General features: G+C 43.1%; 2 protein-coding genes across 2 annotated transcripts; one reads left to right on the top strand and one right to left on the bottom strand.

The window, feature by feature from the left end:
- Window positions 1-617: 617 nt before the first annotated feature.
- Window positions 618-4,785, bottom strand: LOC143119439 (large ribosomal subunit protein eL30). The gene is made up of 5 exons (XM_076280944.1): window positions 4,726-4,785; window positions 4,568-4,616; window positions 3,486-3,631; window positions 3,087-3,217; window positions 618-748 (listed from the first exon to the last, which is right to left on the bottom strand). The coding sequence occupies exons 2-5, from the start codon at window positions 4,586-4,588 to the stop codon at window positions 693-695; spliced, it is 354 nt and encodes a 117-aa protein (XP_076137059.1). The 5' UTR covers window positions 4,589-4,616; window positions 4,726-4,785; the 3' UTR covers window positions 618-692.
- Window positions 4,786-6,957: 2,172 nt separating this feature from the next.
- LOC143119437 (uncharacterized) lies at window positions 6,958-17,075 on the top strand. Its single transcript, XM_076280942.1, has 4 exons — window positions 6,958-7,358; window positions 13,109-14,200; window positions 16,410-16,487; window positions 16,658-17,075. The coding sequence occupies exons 1-4, from the start codon at window positions 7,268-7,270 to the stop codon at window positions 16,675-16,677; spliced, it is 1,281 nt and encodes a 426-aa protein (XP_076137057.1). The 5' UTR covers window positions 6,958-7,267; the 3' UTR covers window positions 16,678-17,075.
- Window positions 17,076-17,362: the final 287 nt, after the last annotated feature.

The raw sequence follows: 17,362 nt of genomic DNA, 5'->3' as shown, positions 1-17,362 counted from the left end.
TTGGGAGTAGAGAATTTGTTCCTTTAAAACACAAGCTCTTACCTACATCATCCGTGTGTTGCACACTGGGTGGCAAATCCTGAATTCGCACAACTTGAATAGTGTATGAATAAACTATTTATCTTGCAACTCTTACAATAGCTGCACACTTAGGATCTGTAATTAACTTTTGTCAATATTGAAACTAATTAAAGATATTTTTTAAATTACAAATGTGTACCATTTTACATCATGCCAAGTAAAACAATCATGGGGAAAGTAATTGCATTTCTTAGAGCCTTAAACCATAGACATGCACCATTATTTTCTATACACCTTAGGCTATAAAACTATTCCTAAAGACATGTGAAAAGACTGAACTGTGCTAGACCTACTGAATTGTGAAGTTAACCAATATGTAAAAGCCTGGCTTCAGAAATGAAAAGTCCTACCATGTTTACAAACCTAATTTAATGTACTTGGAAATGTCCATTCAGATATGGACCTGGGTGGTTAATGATGCCTTTTTCAGGGTCAACATTTTGGTTTACGTCTTATCAGATCAAAACTGTGAGGCTCTTGCAGTGTATATACACAGTTTGTAATTCTTTCAAAGTGACCAGAGGCACATTAGAAAAATAGGTCTTCAATTCAAAGAGAACAACTTTTTTTGTAATATTTTTTTATTCCAACTTTGGGTGTGGGCTGTACAGTTACTTCTCGCCCGGCTGCTGCTGGTCGGGCATGCTCCTGATGATGTCGGAATCGCCTGTGAAAAAAGCACAACATGAGTAACAGAAAACACCAGACCACACACCAGCCCCCCCCCCCCACCTCCAACCCTGAGAAGACGCTGAGGGCTTGAATAGCACGGGAGACAATCACTGCAAAACTGAGATTTGTCTCTCTGTGGCACACATCTACCAGGTTAAAGACCTGATTTCAAACTGAAATGAGAGTTATGTATACATCAGTGCAAGACAGAGAGCAATGGTGGGGAGGGGGCAACATTAGGGGTCTGACATGCTGACTCATGTTGGTGTTCCAGCTCACAAACTAGGAGCCGAAATCATTAAGAACAAGAACAATTTGCAGCCCAATACAAACTCGTCCAATTTATGCTAAGTATTTGGGAACAAATGTTACACCAGGGAATTGTCTCCCCATTAAAGAGAAGTCCATGTTTTAATGTTGAGATTTCAGCTGACTGGTCACTTCATCCCTCCCTTCTGTGGCCTTAGCTGGGACTGCTCACAGCTGTCAGAACCACTATATTTGATTCCCATTTACAGAGCCAGGACTGTGTATAAATGCCAGAGTTTTAAGCACACACCTGACAAAGTTAGAGGACTGAGGAGTAATTTAGAGGCCTACACTCACAGGAGGCACCTGAATGCTTTTATCTATTCATTTGAAAACGTACAATATCAATATTCCTCTCCTTGTATCCGTCTCTCAACGAACCTACATGCCTGTTTAAAGAAAAGATTAACAATCCAGCAAGGCATAGAGAACGACTGGCTAAATATTGCTTAAATCTGGTTAGCATTATAACCAAGTTGCGCTAATTTGTTCAATTCTGCAGGAAACACTGCGGCTGAGTTACGTGATTCTCTTCTCCACTCAAAAGTCAAATCTGTGTGTAATGGACAGAAAATAACACAGAAAATGTCACCAACAAAGCAGGGGTGAGAACAGAAAATACCGTGGAGGTCTGATCTGCATATTCTGGTGTTGGGTTTTTTATCTCGCGAAGTACTAGCCCTGTGCAGACCATGGAGTGGTCAGACAGACGAGAATGATTCGCGGTGAGAATGATCAGCACTGTCACACTTTTGTCACAATCAGCCAGGACTGTGTATAAATGCCAGAGTTTTAAGCGCGCGCACACACACACACACACACCTCACAGAAAGCTAGAGGACTACGAGGAGTAATTTAGAGGCCTACACTCTTGCAGGAACACCACAGGATCCAGTGCAAAAGAGTGCAGTGAGACTATTTGATAGATTGCAGCCGAAGAAACTAATGGGGGAGTGTGAGAAAGAAATAACTCTAAGGACTGCGGCAGGAAACATGTTTCACACCAACAGGTTGGTGGATTTTAATGCAAGGCACATTTTCACAGGAGAGGGACCTAGGAATCGAGGGACCGAGGAATCCACCCTAAGGGAAATGTCGATCTGAGTTTTTTGTGGAGGACAGGATCCTGCAGGACTGGGACTGAAACATACATTCTAAACAAACCTCTAGAACAGTCCGCTGAATGAGAAAGTCTATTGGACTCGACTCTCGGACTCCCCTTTCAAAGCATGGACTGATTGTCCCAGAAAAAACGTCATACAAACAACCAGTAGTGCACCACCTTCCTCAAAATAGACTGAAAACGGACCAAAATATACTGAAAACGGACCATGTCTTGTTTGATTTGACATCTAGGGCCCTCATTTAGATGGCAGGAAAAGTCTTGTCAACAAGCAAAGTTCTTGTGTGTGTTTGTTCCCCTGGACAAATCCAACGCTGGACTATTTGAACTTTGTCACTAAATCAGGATTAATGAATTATCAAACCAGATACGTAATCACCCCACCTCTTGTAACTTTCAGCTCAAGTGCTTTTTAACACCATGTCTTATTCTCTACACCTGACTATCATATGCATTTGTCATGTATACAGACCTTACTGTCCTGTATTGACCCTAGGCAGATGGGTAAGGCCCTTGAGTCATGGATCTGCTCGAGGTTTCTTCCTATATGTATCTACAATTCTAGGGAGTTTTTCCTCGCCCTTGTTACCCATGGGCCTCTCTTTCTTTTCTTCCTTTCTTTCCTTTTTCTCTGATTGCCTACATTCTGTAAAGCGCCATGATACATGTGTAATGTTTTGGCGCTCTATAAGCACAATAAATTGATTGAAATTGAACTAAAGCTACTGTGAGACCACGTGGGAGTACTTAGTCCACTCATCGATGTTTGTGCTAAGGTCTAGCTCATGGAGCTTTTAGCAAATGAAATGTGCTTGGTTATTAAATTAGCTTTAGCTAGACTTAAGACCTTGCACTTTACCTATAAGTAAAATTAGGGCCCCCAGTGTGTTTCTGTACTCACCTGGATCAATGATGGCCAGTGTGCACACCCTGAAGTATTTACCACAAGCTGTGCCGAGCTCTATGTTGTTCCCGCTGTAGTGATGGACTCCCGTCTTGGCCAGCATGGCGTAATACTCAATTTCGGATTTCCTGCAGGAAAACCAAGATTAATAGAACATAACACAAAACAACTGCAATTCCTAAGACCAAAAAACAACTGCAAAGGGAATAGAAAGAAACAGTAATGGTAGTCTTATCAATATGACATTACTCATCATCATTTGATATGATCAAAGAGTGAAATCTGAACACTTAACCACAACCTTTACCACCCCTTACAAAGAGTTCCAAACAGGACTGAGTACTGCACCCCACAGTGTCTTATACAATAATTTATGTCCAAAATACGTTACGCTACCTCAGAGCAGGGGTGTTGTTGGCCAGGATGACCAGCTTGGCTTTTCCTTGGCGGATCATCTTGAGCGTCTGTCTGTAGCCCAAGACGTACTTCCCGCTCTTCATCACCAGTTGGAGCCGGGAGTTGATGGACTCCAGGGACTTTTTCTGAACCACCACACAATAGTCCAAGGTCAGACATCATAACTCAAAACACAACAGTCTCATACATTCGGATGACTACAACACCCACACAAACGAACATCATTCCCTGTTGTCTGCCTGCTAAATTGGATTCAACCAGGTATATTATGTGTGCTGGTTAAAGTACAGTTTTCTCTGCAAGCTGTCTGCACTGTAATGGTTTTGAATACGTGGTACCTGAATGCTTAACTTCTCGCTATTTATTTGAAAACGTACTAAAAACAACTGAGTTGTGTGATTCTCTTCCCCACTCAAAAGTCACGGCTGTGTGTAGACATACGATGACATCAGTATTTTTAATTAAATATGTCACCAACAAGGCAGGGGTGAGAACAGAAAAGACCGTAGAGGTCTGATCTGCATATTCTCGTGTTGGTTTTTTATCTTGCGAAGTACCAGCCCTGTGCAGACCATGGAGAGGTCAGACAAGCGAGAATGATTCGCGGTGAGAACGATCAGCGTTGTCACACTTTCATCAGTGGATTCTCATACAGTTTGGTTATAAAAGCAACACGTGCATTTAGATCAAAGATCCTTGACTACTAGCCGCTCCGCTTCAACCCTCTCCGTTTAGACGTTAGCTCACATTTTTGGCATGTTTCCCATACGTACAGGAAGTAAAGTTAGCCCAATAAGAACTAACGTTAGCACAGTTAGCCAGCCACTGCTGAACTATCGCCCGACAATGTAAAATCAACTACGAGTTATCAACACATCATAACACTGCGTTAAAATAACACATTTGTGGTAACTTGTGGCGTTTTTACGACAACATGAAGATAGACAACACGTTATCTTCGCCATGTGTTGGGTCTATTCACTACCACGTGAAATACCTTGCACGTAAGCTAAGTTGGCTAACTGGCTAGTTAGCAAGCTATGGGAGTGCAGTTCACTCACCGTTTTCTTTGCGGCAACCATTTTTGCTGTTGAATCCCTTTCGACCCACCTAAGCAAAATAGATAAGGGTTAATTTCAGCAATTCAAATAGTGAGTGTGACACGTGAAAAGTCTCAAATGGAAATAATATTCCCACTTTAACACACAACACTATTTACCGGTTGTGTGCTCCGATGTGGCCTAGGCTAGAAAGAGAGATTGTCCCAGGATGCAACGCTTTAATGTCGTCACTAGCGCGAATTTCAACTCGATTCAAAGTAACTTTATTGACACGATGACCTTTCATAAAGGCCTTTGTTGACTGAAAATATCGATGAAGATGTAGCCTAGGCTACAAGGGAAAACTAGAGCACTAAACGAAGGTTACATTTTCTTTGACGTAATGAGATACTACTCTAATTCATAATATCATTTTAGTATACAAACATTCAAGCTTTGTGATTTGGTTTGGTCTGGTTTTAATAAATATGCTGCTTTCAATAAATAGGCCTATGTTCAAAGTTCCTGATGGTCAAGATAATTTATGTTTTTGGTTCTTTGCAGACGCTTGTGTCCTAAGCAAAATTATATAACATTATGAATGAATACTTATGTAACATAATTAATTATTGGTTCTTGCCAAATTAACCATCAGGGCTCAAGCATATCCAGGGGCTGCTGTATCCTTGTTCAATATGTAGCATTAGTGGCAGGCCATCTATATTTAGCAGGAATTAATTAAGCCATATTTTACCTCCTATACTACATTTTAACATTTCGTAAAAAAATCCATTATGTACAATTGGGTGACATGTTTTTTTCCCTCCTAAAATCAAGCATGTTCTTTTTCTTGTTTTGGTGGCAAACATGTTTGCTAATTAGGGTGTAAATGGTGCGATGGTTCAGTAGTGGAATAAACAACATTAAATAAATAACATTAAAAAGACAATTTTACTTTTAGTCAAGACATAGTGCTCATAAGGAATGCCTGTAGATGGATGTTCAGAATACCACAAAATACCTCCTAGATTACTGTTCACACAATTGCTCAGAATACAGCAAAATACCTCTCTAGATTACTGTTCACACAATTGCTTCGGTACTTACTGGGGACACATTTTTTTTAAATTTTGAAAGACTTTGCAGCACAAGTACTTAAAATATTTTTCTGTGTAATTAGGACTTGGCTGTATTTTCGCACTCAAGATGAATGGCCAAAATAATAAGCCTGTATAACATTTCAATGCAAGATTGATTTGTGCACAAGGATACAGTAAATCCACATGATAGATTTGAGGTCTGGTGTTGAGATTCCTTACTCCTAATTCCGTAAAATATATAAGGTATAAGAAGTGTAAATAATAACATATTTGGAATTAAGAATACATTGCTTGAGCAGTCCCCTCACCAAATAACATGCACACACTCTCATAATATGTATCATCATAAGAGCCCATTCTTACGAGACCTAGCCTGCGTTCTGGATATCCACTCATCCACTAGTGCAGTGTTTCTCAAAGTGTGGTCCGGGGACCACTGGTGGTCCGCAAGCTATCCCAAGTGGTCCGCGAGCAGACGTGCTAAAATATAATATAGATGAGTTGTTTGCAATATTGAACCAACTTGTATGTAAATCCAAACAGTTCTGCAACACTGTCTATGTAAGCTACGCCAGTTTAAATCGTATGAATCTTCTGACACAATAAGCAAGGTGCAAAGACAATATAAGCAAGGTTGTTCAGTGAGTAGACCAATAGTTGAAGGAGGTCTACTGTTGTTTTTTAGCTAGGTGGTCCGTGAGATATTTTTTTAATTGGTTAAGTGGTCCTTGGTCTGAAAAAGTTTGAGAAACACTGCACTAGTGAACTAAGTGAATAACAATGTGATTATTCACTATAATGCAATTTGTAGTGAATGAGTGGTATAGTCCACTGTATGTGGAATCCCTGAATAGCATCATGCCTTGTCAATAGGTGGCGACATATCTTCATTTAATTGCCTGCCATCGTTAAACCATCCCTGTGTCGTCTCTTCAGACCTGGGATGTATGACGGCATTATTAAACGATTGAGCATACAAAAGCATATCGAAACAAAACATACATAGGCCTACACAAACATGTGCATACATATAATTACAAATAAGCCATGGTTATGCGTGTATTTTTGGTGAGAACAATGACGAGACAGACACTTAGGCCTATTCATTAATGGTTAATTTTACATATAATGTTAATAATTGCAATTTTTCCATTTGACTGTGCAAAAACACCACTCCTCATAACCATTCCTACACATCCACATGCTTGCAACTGCGCGAGCGTGCATCACCATCACCACCAGGTGGATTCATTCCAGCACTCCATAGATAAGTAGCCACTTTCTAGCCAGACTGGTTCACGCATGCTCAAAAGCACTTACTTTTAACACTCAGAGCAACAGTTTGCCAGTTTTAAAGCGTCTTCTCCACGTTCATTTCATTTCAAAGCTCACAACGCGTCGTTGTCTAGGGCATGAATGAGGTTGGAAGGCCATGCATTAAGACAACCGACAGGGAGATATGCGTTGCCTCTACTCCTAAAAATCGAGTAGCTCGGTGAATTGCACAAATCTGACGCTGGCATTGCAGATTATTTTGTGAACAAATAAGGGCTGTACTATAAATTTCTGAAGTGTTATAAAATAGCCATCAGGTGCCTCGTCTCTTTGTGCATAAAACAAAATGGGGTGTTCCTCTTCCAGCTCTCAGACCGTAGCCCAAGAGAACCGACCGGGCACCAAACCCGAAGAAAGTAATGGAGACACAACTTTCGGTAAGTGGCACACTGTACATTCTGTCCTAATCATGTAGGCCTGCATTTCCTAGAGTGTCTTTAAGCATTTCTCACCGAATGATCACTCTTGAAATCTGTTATTTCAGCAGCCAGTCTGGCCTTTTGTTTTGTATTTATTCAGTTTAACATATTACCTGCAATGCAATTATGATGACATGTAGCCTAATTGATAGGGCAAGTAAAGAAATGGGATGCTTTACCAAGGCATTGAGTGCATGGGACGCGCCATCGATTTTGCGTAAAGTTTGTAACCTACTGTAGCCTATTTGTGTGCATTGTCCTACACTCACTATAATTGCGACGCTTTTGGGAGATCGATTATGTAGCCTAACGTGATTTGTTTCAAAAAAGGATCTTAGGCGAAATGTATAGATCAGTGTATATATAGTAACTGTAGAATTTCAGTATGAGAACATGGTGTTCCTGTGACAGAGTTAATTGATCGCATGGGTAAACCTGAAGCAGGATATGAAGGGAAAGGAAGTGTGGCAGTCAGACCTGAATCTAAGTTTCATCACAGGAAATGGTAGGTGATATAAGGGAGGGAGAGAGAGACTGATTGTTGTAGCATGACAAATCATGACATTTGATTAACTAAGTTTACCCTGTACTGAGCAATAACTTGACTTTTTTCACCAAGGTGAGGGATTGTGAGTTACAAAGGAAAGATCTTAAAAACAGACTTCAGAAAAGTTTTGGATGGTTGTTGGCACAGCGTTTGCATTTCTGATGAAACACTCATGGCCAACAAGTACATCTGCACCCCCAGGGCAAGAATGCAGAGCTGCTTTTCCTCTGCCCAATCAGTGAAGTGGTTAAATAGAGATCATACACCTCAGTGGGTCCATCATCAGGACTCCTAGGTGCAATTTACCCCAAGCACACCTGTTCAACAAGACTAATGACTTTGGTCGGGCTGTTTAGTATATAAGGGGGAAACAATACACTGGCACACTGTTATGAAGTGGAGGATTGGGAGGCACAAAGGACATTCCTGATCAATAGCATAGCTGCTAGCAATGGATCGCCTATTAAACATTCATCATTAGCTAAATTATTCTAAAAATATAAATTTTGTGAAGGTCTAACAAAAGTAATGGCGGTGAAAAGGATTGTAGACAATAATCACACATCACATACATGCCACGAGCACTCTGAAGACATGCAAGTCCGGGTGGAGGGGTTCCTACACTGGGGAGAGGAGAGAAAACACAAACACCTACTGCTTGCATTCCACAGATAACAGAGAAGAGTCTTTTAATGCCCCCCCCCTCCCCCCATTGTTGATTTGTGTAAACTGGTGTTGGCCATTTGTTTGGCTTTGCAAGAATGTCTTATTTCTCTCTCTCTCTCTCACCCTCTCTCTCTTACACACACACACACACACACATATATAGGCCACATATTGTCCATTCATTGCCCTTGCATCGCATGGCTGCAGCAGCACACTCTCCCCAGCTGAGGCAAAGTTATGTAATGTGTTTTAACGTACAGAGTGTGCCTGCTGTCTAGGCTGTTCTACTCCCCTGTGGATTTGGATAGCCTCACTTTACACTCTCTTATTTCTTCAGTGAGTTGAGGTGGGACTTCAGCTGTACAAGTCTGTGTTATCACTGTTTCATTAATTCTCACCTTGCTTTAATTTGAGTTATTTTATTGACAAATCTTCCAAGGCAAATGTAAAAGAACTGGGCTATTGTCTGTCCACTGGATGTGTATATCTGCTGTAGGCAAAAATGAAATGGAATGCTTTGTTATTTTCAAATGGGTCAGAAATGTAAGCCGCCCCATTTCAGCATTTCTTTCTTCAGAGACGGGCCAAAGCAGAAGCAGACACGATTGGTATCAGTCGTAGCTAGTCCCTGGCACCACTCAAACCATGCCTGGCCTTCTTCTTTGTCTGGACATTGAATGCTGGTCACCTGGACATGTAGAGACGCTTGTTCGAGATACTTACGTCACCATCTCAGCCTACACTGTGCCATGTTGTCCCGGTAAGGCAGCATGGTGATGGAGAGATAGAGAGAGAGAGAGAGAGAGAGATAGAGAGTGATATATTGTACTCAGTCACTGTCCTGCATCCAACATTACAGTGCCCCTCCTCCCTCGGCCGGGACTGTTTTGACTGGGTTCTCTGTCATCCTTGGCCATTTTTCATGTTGACACACAAATCATCCGGCCCCAGTGCTCTGCTGTGAGAGGGCTCTGTCTCGGCCCCTCTTTTTCTCATGCCAGCATTGGACAGTGACAGCCTCTCTGCCTACAGGTCCCATATTGTGCCATCAGAAAACAAAGCACTTTACCTTCCACAGTGATGCCACACTGTTTAGCTTAGATTCTAAAATAATATTCTTTATTTTCCAATGTTGTTGCCAATCCTTTGGCAATTAAAGCTATAGGATGTGTGATTGATCACTCTCCATACTTTCATCTCTACACAACAATTTCTGAAAACTGTAAGGATGTAAGGATGTGCATGACTGGCGTTTCTCTGATCTAAATGTTCTAAAAGACCGACATTTTGTGGAAAATGCATCCAATAGGAAGAGAGTATGTGTTTTGTATGCAAGTGGCTGTATATATGCATATCAGCATACGTGTGGACATGCACACAGCCTCTAGCCTGAAAGTCTCTTTCAGCTCCCACCCAGGCACGTGACCCAAAGTGGTAATATGAGCCAGGTGCGCTCCATGACCCCTCTCCCTCCCCCTCCCCCACGCCGTGCTGCACAGCACACTTTAAGTCAAACCAAGCCAGGCGTTTCCATGTGCATGGCCACGCTCTCCCCCCTACAACAGGACATGTCTCATGCAGACCCGTCCGGTAGAGCACTGCTGGCCCAGGGAGACGCACACGTCTCACTGTGTTTGGAGAGGTCGGGCCCATGAAGCATCAACATCACACGCTGTTCGTTTTGGGGGGCTCTGCGAAGGACACTGGCTGTTTGCTTTGCCTTGCTCCACTTCTGGTGGTTTGTGCTGGCCCATCACATTCCTTTCCAGTCATTGCCCCCCTCTCTCTCATGCCTTGGGAGGGCTCCCACATTTACAACCAGGAAGTCGGGGGCATCAACAGAGGAAAGGCGTTTAATTTGAACATTTGGGATTCACCAGGCGTACATGATTCCTAAATCGCTCATATTGTTTCAAATAGACAGCCCTGAGCCAGTTTTGATGGGATTAACTGTGCCACTGCGTAGCTATGACTCACAGGCCTGGTCTGTTTTGATACTGTTTTTTCAGGTATATGTATCTGATTCTCTATTGGACACTCCAGAGGGGTATTTCACAAAACCTAGATAAGGGATTAAGCTGGGATTTTTAGGTTATCCTGGATGAATTTAGCCTTGACTTGGTTTCACAAAAGAGATGGCACATAAGTTACCATGGGGATTTATTCTCTGCACCTAGCCTGGTCCCGACCAGGCTAACAGCCAAGCTAAGTTAATTCTAATGGTAATTATGTCGTCTTATTGGTTCAGCTAGCTGTCATTCACATCAGACCTCCGTGCTAATTTTTAAAGAGCTTTATTCCATTTATAAACTATTTGCTAAATGTATTTGCACGCAAAACAAAACAGATAGTCTGCCTACTACCATATATATGGTTATTATTTTAATTGTGATAGTCTTATTAACATAGGCCTAGGTACTCATTGTTTGCTTATTTTATTGATAGACGTAGAATAGCCTACTGTAGTTGATTGGAAGTGGAGGGGAAAGTTTTCGAAGGTATTTTCAACTATAATATTAAGGTAGGCTATATCATACCGGTATGTGCATATTTGCAGTGGCAAGCGCTTTCTTAATGACGTTGCGTGCCGAGACAAGGAAGCACTCACACGTGTGCATACATAAATTTGCATTCAGTTGGTCTACCACGCCTACTGCTGTTTTACAGGAATAGCCATGATTCCCCATTCCAAAAAGGACAACTTTACTTCATTGTTAGTCTGTATCAAAAAGCGGTTGTTCACTTTGTGTGAATGACGCAATTTTCGCGTCTTTTTTATTCCAACCGTGGGCACTTTGGAGCAGAAACGAGAACGCGCACACATCCTGATTTACTTACTGTAAATGGCTTGACATAGTCGCTCCTACTCATCCTGGATTGGCATTAGTGAAACGAGTTGAGCTAGGATGACCAGACAACGCTATGTCAAACCTCGTTCTTGGATGTCTTAATTCTGCCTTTGTGAAATACCCCTCTGGTTGAGGAGTTGAGGGACATGTTGACACCTTAGGGTGGTATACAAGAGTGCAACCAATCACATGTTTTGGGAGAGTGCTACTCCTCAGATCCACCACCCAGGGTTTACACAAACATGCATCTCAGTAAATCACATTTCCAGCCACGGAAAAAGGATATTTGCCCCCCCCCCCCACTCTTGTTCTATGCATGGCTTTAGGCATTTCTTCTGAACAAAATGGCTTTGTGCAGGCCTGACTGAGATAGTATCTTTTGTTTGCCTCGTTGGTTAGATGTTGTACACATTTTGCGACTGTTCAAGTGAAGTTTGTTTGGAAAGTATTAATTGTGCACATTAATGTGTGCTAATAGACGTTGCCATATTCTATCTTTATATGGTTCCTTTCATTGTCCGATTTTGTCCATAATGTCTTCAGTTTGTTTGAGTACCACATCTGAAAGACTTTTCATATGCTGTCTGCCTAGAGAAGTTGAGTGCTTCTGTAGTAAATGATTATTCCAGTCTTTATGAAACATTCTTTTTCTACCTCAATTTATGAAAATACTTTTTTATTTCATTAAATGGAGTGTGTACATCTTTATCTATGCGTTATCATTCATTACCCAAACCTGCTGAACATTGTTTGAGCCATTTCACATGGATGATGTGTTCATAAAATGTGGTTATAGAAATATACGACCATGGGGTTCTTCATTTCTTCTGTATTAACTAGATTGGGTCAGGGTTCTACAGCCTTTGGGGTTCTTAATTTCTTCTGGATTAACTAGATTGGGTCAGGGTTCTCCTGCCTTTGCCTACGGGCACTGATCCACTTTCACTGAGGTGTGTGTTGCTCAAAATCTGTGATTCCATTAAAATGACCAGGAGAGTTATGAAATGCTTGGGTAACATGCCAATCTAGACTACAGCATGTTCATGCTTGTGAAAAGATAAATATTAACCCCATCAATGGTCTAACAGGTGTTGTCATGATGATTTGTGTTGGTTAGTCCTATACGTGTTTGCCTTAGCTGCTATTGTCTCTGTTATCTTAAAAGGTGATTTAGTGTTGTCTGTTGCCATGACAAGAGATTCACATTTATAACCTGTGCAGATCTTTTTATGTTTCAAGTCATTTCAATGAAACCCTTGGGGGTCATCAACGTGACAACAGCTTTATAAACACCTTGATGGCTTTCTGAAACGACATTACTCTCACTCATACATAGTTTCCACTGAGGCCAGTGAGGCCAATGTATTCAGTCTTGCCTAACACATTCATCTACTCCTCCAAAGTTAGCCAATTACCAGACACATTACAAAAAGAATGTGGATAGTTCAATCAGTGTGGGCTCTGTGATGAATTGACTTAATTGATATATGTTCTTTAGTGTTCTTAATGTTTTGTCCACACTATTTGATTGATGTTTTCTCCACATTGTTCGGTACATTTTTTTCCAGCAAGCTAGTATGACTGTTCTCATTTTAGCTCATCTTTAGGAAAACAATTTTCATTGTTTTTTTTCTCTCCTATGACAGTTGCCCATAATGGGATCATTGCAGAGGACACAGAGACCATTGCAGATCAGATGCAGCTGCCGGTTCAGAGTGCGCTACCGGATGAGTTGCTGCCTGGGGCCGTGGAGGAGCCAGTCATCCAGGCCTGCGAAGCCACAGAGAGTCTGGAGGTGGAGGAGGCAGCCCCCGCCGAACCAGAGCCTGTGACTGCGCCTGAACCTCCTGTCGAACCGGTTGCCGAGGACAGCGTTGAGACGGCAGCTCTAGCCTCTGAGACTGTAGAGGCTGAGGTGGCTGTGGAGGCAGTCGAGGCAGTTGCCCCTGCTGAGGCCCCAGCTGCTGTGGAGGTAACAGAGTCTGTGGAGGCCGTGGCCGCCGTCGAGGTTGCAGCTCCAGTAGAAGTTGCGGCACCTGTGGAGGCTGCTGCACCTGTGGAGGCTGCCGCACCTTCAGAAACGGCAGTGCCAGCTGAGGAAGCTGCTCCAGCAGTCGCCGAAACGGCAGCCCCTGCTGAAGCTCCTGCCCCAGCCGAAACTGCCCCTGTTGAGGCTGTTGCCCCCGTTGAGGCCGTTGCCCCTGCTGAAGTTGCCCTCGTTGAGGCTGCTGCCCCTGCTGAAGTTGGCCTCGTTGAGGCCGCTGCCCCTGCTGAAGTTGCCCCCGTTGAGGCCGCTGCCCCTGCTGAAGTTGCCCCCGTTGAGGCTGTTGCTCCTGCTGAAGTTGCTGCACCAGCTGAATCTGCGGCAGCTGAGGTCCCAGCAGAGCCTGTAGCACCTACTGAGCCAGTAGCCGTTGTGGAGCCAGTCGCGGCCGCTCCCGCCACTCCAGAAGAAACCGCAGCCCCTGTTGAAGCAGCAGCCCCCACAGAGCCCGAGCCCACCCCCGTCCCTGAACCCACCCCTGCACCCACAGCTGAACCAGCTCCAGTCACTGCTGCAGAGGAGACCAAAGAGCCAGAGCCAGCACCAGCACCAGCACCCGAAGCCGCCGCCCCAGCTGAGGTGGCCCCTGTAGCAGAAGTCAGCCCCCCGGAGCCAGTTCCAGAGGCAGCCCTGCCAGCCCCTGCAGCAGTGGAGCCTGTCGCTGCGGAAGCCGCTCCAGTTGCAGCCCCTGAGGGTACGCCATTAATGTTACACTTTTGTCCTCATGTAGATGTTGACCATTTCCAACTAATACTGCCTCAACAAACTGGAAAAGTCCCTTGTAGGCATTAATTGTGATCCAGTCATCTGCTGGAGCCTTCTTTTGTCTCCAAACATTACGTTTTGGTGCCACCACTCCTAGGTCACCTTTTAGGAATTTGAAGTTGTCAGTCGGCCATTTTAGTTTGCGAGTCTGGTATTGCTGACTTTGTCACCCTTTAACCTCGGAACCTGCCTGATCAAAGATGGCAGTGATGGCTTCTGGCTTATGTATTATTTGTATTTTCTGAATAGATGCAATAAGACTGTCCTGTTTTAAGTCCACCTCTTAACCACTCTTAAACCAGCCTCAAGAGTTCACTAGACACAACTGGTACCTTTGTGGGACTTTGTTTTGTGGTGTTCTACTAAAATGTTCACATTCATTCCTGTCATAGACAAGAAGGAAGGATAGAAGAAAGCGTTAAAATATGCTTTGACATCCCCTCTGTTTCCCCTGACTAGATCCTGTTACAACACACACATACACACACTCAGTATAATCATGGTCATCATAACAGAGAAGTGAGAGTTCAGCAGCGCTAGGAATTTAGCACAAAACATACATTGACATCTCAAATATGGGTCAGTTCTACCAGGTTTCATGAATAACTTTGTAAAGGCCGAATCTGTCCACACAAAGTGCCCTTTTGATTTGTCTAGTCTTGGTGATGAACAGAATAGATATTGTTGTAACATTGAACAGCACATTTAACGCTGTTGGGAGACAAAGCAGCCCCACACAACACTAGAATGCTGCAGTGGAGTGTGTCACTCTCTTCCTTAGACGCTGTTGTTTTTCCCTCTCAGACATGTGCAAACACACACACACACACACACACACTCATGAAGACACACATACACACACTCCATGTCTTTCTCTCTTTGTGCCCTGCCAAGGACCACAGTAAACTTATGCACTATTGCCTCAGATTACATAATATGTGTGTGTATCCACCGCTCAGCAGCTCTAATGCAAATTAACCTTGTCCCCCTCTGCGTGGTTGGGACAGGGTGGGATATAATCAGGCCTATTGTGACCTAACAAGCTGCAATGCTTATGGCTGTTCCAAGTCAAGGTCCTCCTCACTGCGTTGCTGTGGAGTGTAGTGTTTTTTTTTTTCTGAGATCCAAATCCCATAGAGCTGCCCACTAAGATGGTTAAAAATAACTATGGATAAACAATTTATTAGTTATTTATGTAACTATTTATTAAAAACGCTCTTCCTTACAATGTATGTGTGTGCCATACATTACCTTCGCTAACACCTTTTCCCAAAACCGCCTCAAGCACATGTGGCTGTGGCTTACAATCAAGACTTTCCAGTTCCAGTTTGAAGAGCTGGAAGTGTGAACATGTTCTCGTATCACTTGTTGAGAGACCTCCCATGAGGTGAAGGCAAAGAGAACAGTTTTCTATTTTCATACAGACCCAAGGGGCAAAGGCCCAATTACACAAACACATACATCCACCCACTCCGCACTCCAACAGGGAACTCCACTGTAAAGTGATGGAAGTGTGCTTAATGATAACAAGATTGTTCCAGGAGACTCCTCTTGTGTGTATATACAGATATACATGACTAATTATTCAGCATTGACTTCAAATGTCCATAAAACAGAATGAAATGAAATGCTTAATAGCACTGGCAAATATTGCTACAAGTCAGAGAGTCCGTCCATAAAAAGCAGCACATGTACTTGAACTGGTTGTCAGTAGTCTCTCTCAAACACTGAAAGAACACACTGTACTTTTGGGGCAGAGAGGCCTCTGCATTCAGCACGTGCAGAAGGGGCGTTGCATAATGCCCCTAGCCACTCTCCCTAATGCATAGGTTCTATAGGAGCAAAGCCCCACCCCACCAGCTATGATCTGGAGGTGTTTGTTTATGTCTTAAGAATGTATCAGGGTGATGTGTGAGGGGCGGGAGTTCACCAAACCAGCTCCATTGAAACAAGCTGTTTCTGTACGTCAGGAACTGTTCATTGTTCTGATTGAGGACTATCTGTGTGCCGGCTACTTGTCTTGCTAATCAGCTGTGATATTTTCAGCTTTCTCCTGTGAGGCTAATGGAATGTCTCACGTGTAACCCCTTATGGGAATGCCAGCAACTGACTTCCTGTCTGTTGGTTCTGTTTTCTAGGGGGAGTGGCAGAGACAGGAAGTGAGGTGGCCAAAGTGGAGGAGCCAGTAGAAACCCCCAAGACTGAGGAGACCCCTGGTGAGAGAGGCCTCTAGCATAACTCTCTGCAATGATCCCATAACTCCTACAGCCTGTGTATGGGGCTGTGTCGCGTACACAGTGCATCACTTTAACAGAATATTTTCAAGCATCTTATGTGTCCTTTTTCTTGTAACTCACATCAATCTTGTTTTTCCATTATCTTTCAGCTGCCAGTGCAGAGAACTAAAGGAGACTCGCCTACAGCAAACATGGTTGACGTGTAGCCCAAAGAATAAATGAATACATTTACACACATGCGTGCACACACAAACACACACACACACCCCTAACAATATGCAGACCATTTGTCAGAAATGGAATAATTACTAATCTGACACCATGGTGCCTTTTATGGCCTGTAAATCTGGAGCAGTGGAGATTCTACCATTTGTAAATATGTACTTGTATTAGCAATGTATTTGAAAGCTGATGAAAGTGCCTCGAGCCACCTGAGCTTTTCAAAGGGAAAATCGCCATTACAGAATGGCATAGAGGCAAAATGGAGGCCTTGCCATGGAAAACACTTCACTCCAGGTTTATCTGAGAAACGGAAAGTGAAGGCGACTTCACCCCCCCCCCCCCCCCACCACGTACATAGACCTGTACACATCGTCATCATAAGGTGGTTCTAGTGAGATTGTGTGCAGTGGTTTGTGAGTGTGTAACAGAGGCCCAGTACTACTACACTCATTTTTCATTATATGTGAGAAAAACAAGCCAAAAATGTAACAACTGTGAAAAAAAAGAGAATGTGTTCTGGCGCTAGGCATGAGAGGCAGGGTCCAAAGAAGGGAACTTTGCCTTTGTGAACGCAGCATGTTATTTTAAATCCTGCTAATGTGGAATGTCAAAGTTTTGTTTTTTTTTGTAAG

Source organism: Alosa pseudoharengus, unplaced genomic scaffold (genome assembly GCF_046254945.1).
Source record: "Alosa pseudoharengus isolate Yale_2024_CS ecotype anadromous, Long Island Sound unplaced genomic scaffold, YU_APseudo_1.1 YU_APseudo_1.1_scf_12, whole genome shotgun sequence".
NCBI lineage: Eukaryota > Metazoa > Chordata > Actinopteri > Clupeiformes > Clupeidae > Alosa > Alosa pseudoharengus.
This window is presented reverse-complemented; position numbering and strand designations above follow the sequence as displayed.

Coding starts and splice junctions, on each gene's coding strand:
- LOC143119439 (XM_076280944.1), bottom strand. CDS start 4,588: ATGGTTGCCGCAAAGAAAACG. Junction 3,218..3,485: donor AACAACACCCCTGCTCTGAG/GTAGCGTAACGT, acceptor GTTTTCCTGCAG/GAAATCCGAAATTGAGTATT. Junction 749..3,086: donor ACTGGCCATCATTGATCCAG/GTGAGTACAGAA, acceptor CTTTTTTCACAG/GCGATTCCGACATCATCAGG.
- LOC143119437 (XM_076280942.1), top strand. CDS start 7,268: ATGGGGTGTTCCTCTTCCAGCTCTCAGACCGTAGCCCAAGAGAACCGA. Junction 14,201..16,409: donor TCCAGTTGCAGCCCCTGAGG/GTACGCCATTAA, acceptor TCTGTTTTCTAG/GGGGAGTGGCAGAGACAGGA. Junction 16,488..16,657: donor CAAGACTGAGGAGACCCCTG/GTGAGAGAGGCC, acceptor ATTATCTTTCAG/CTGCCAGTGCAGAGAACTAA.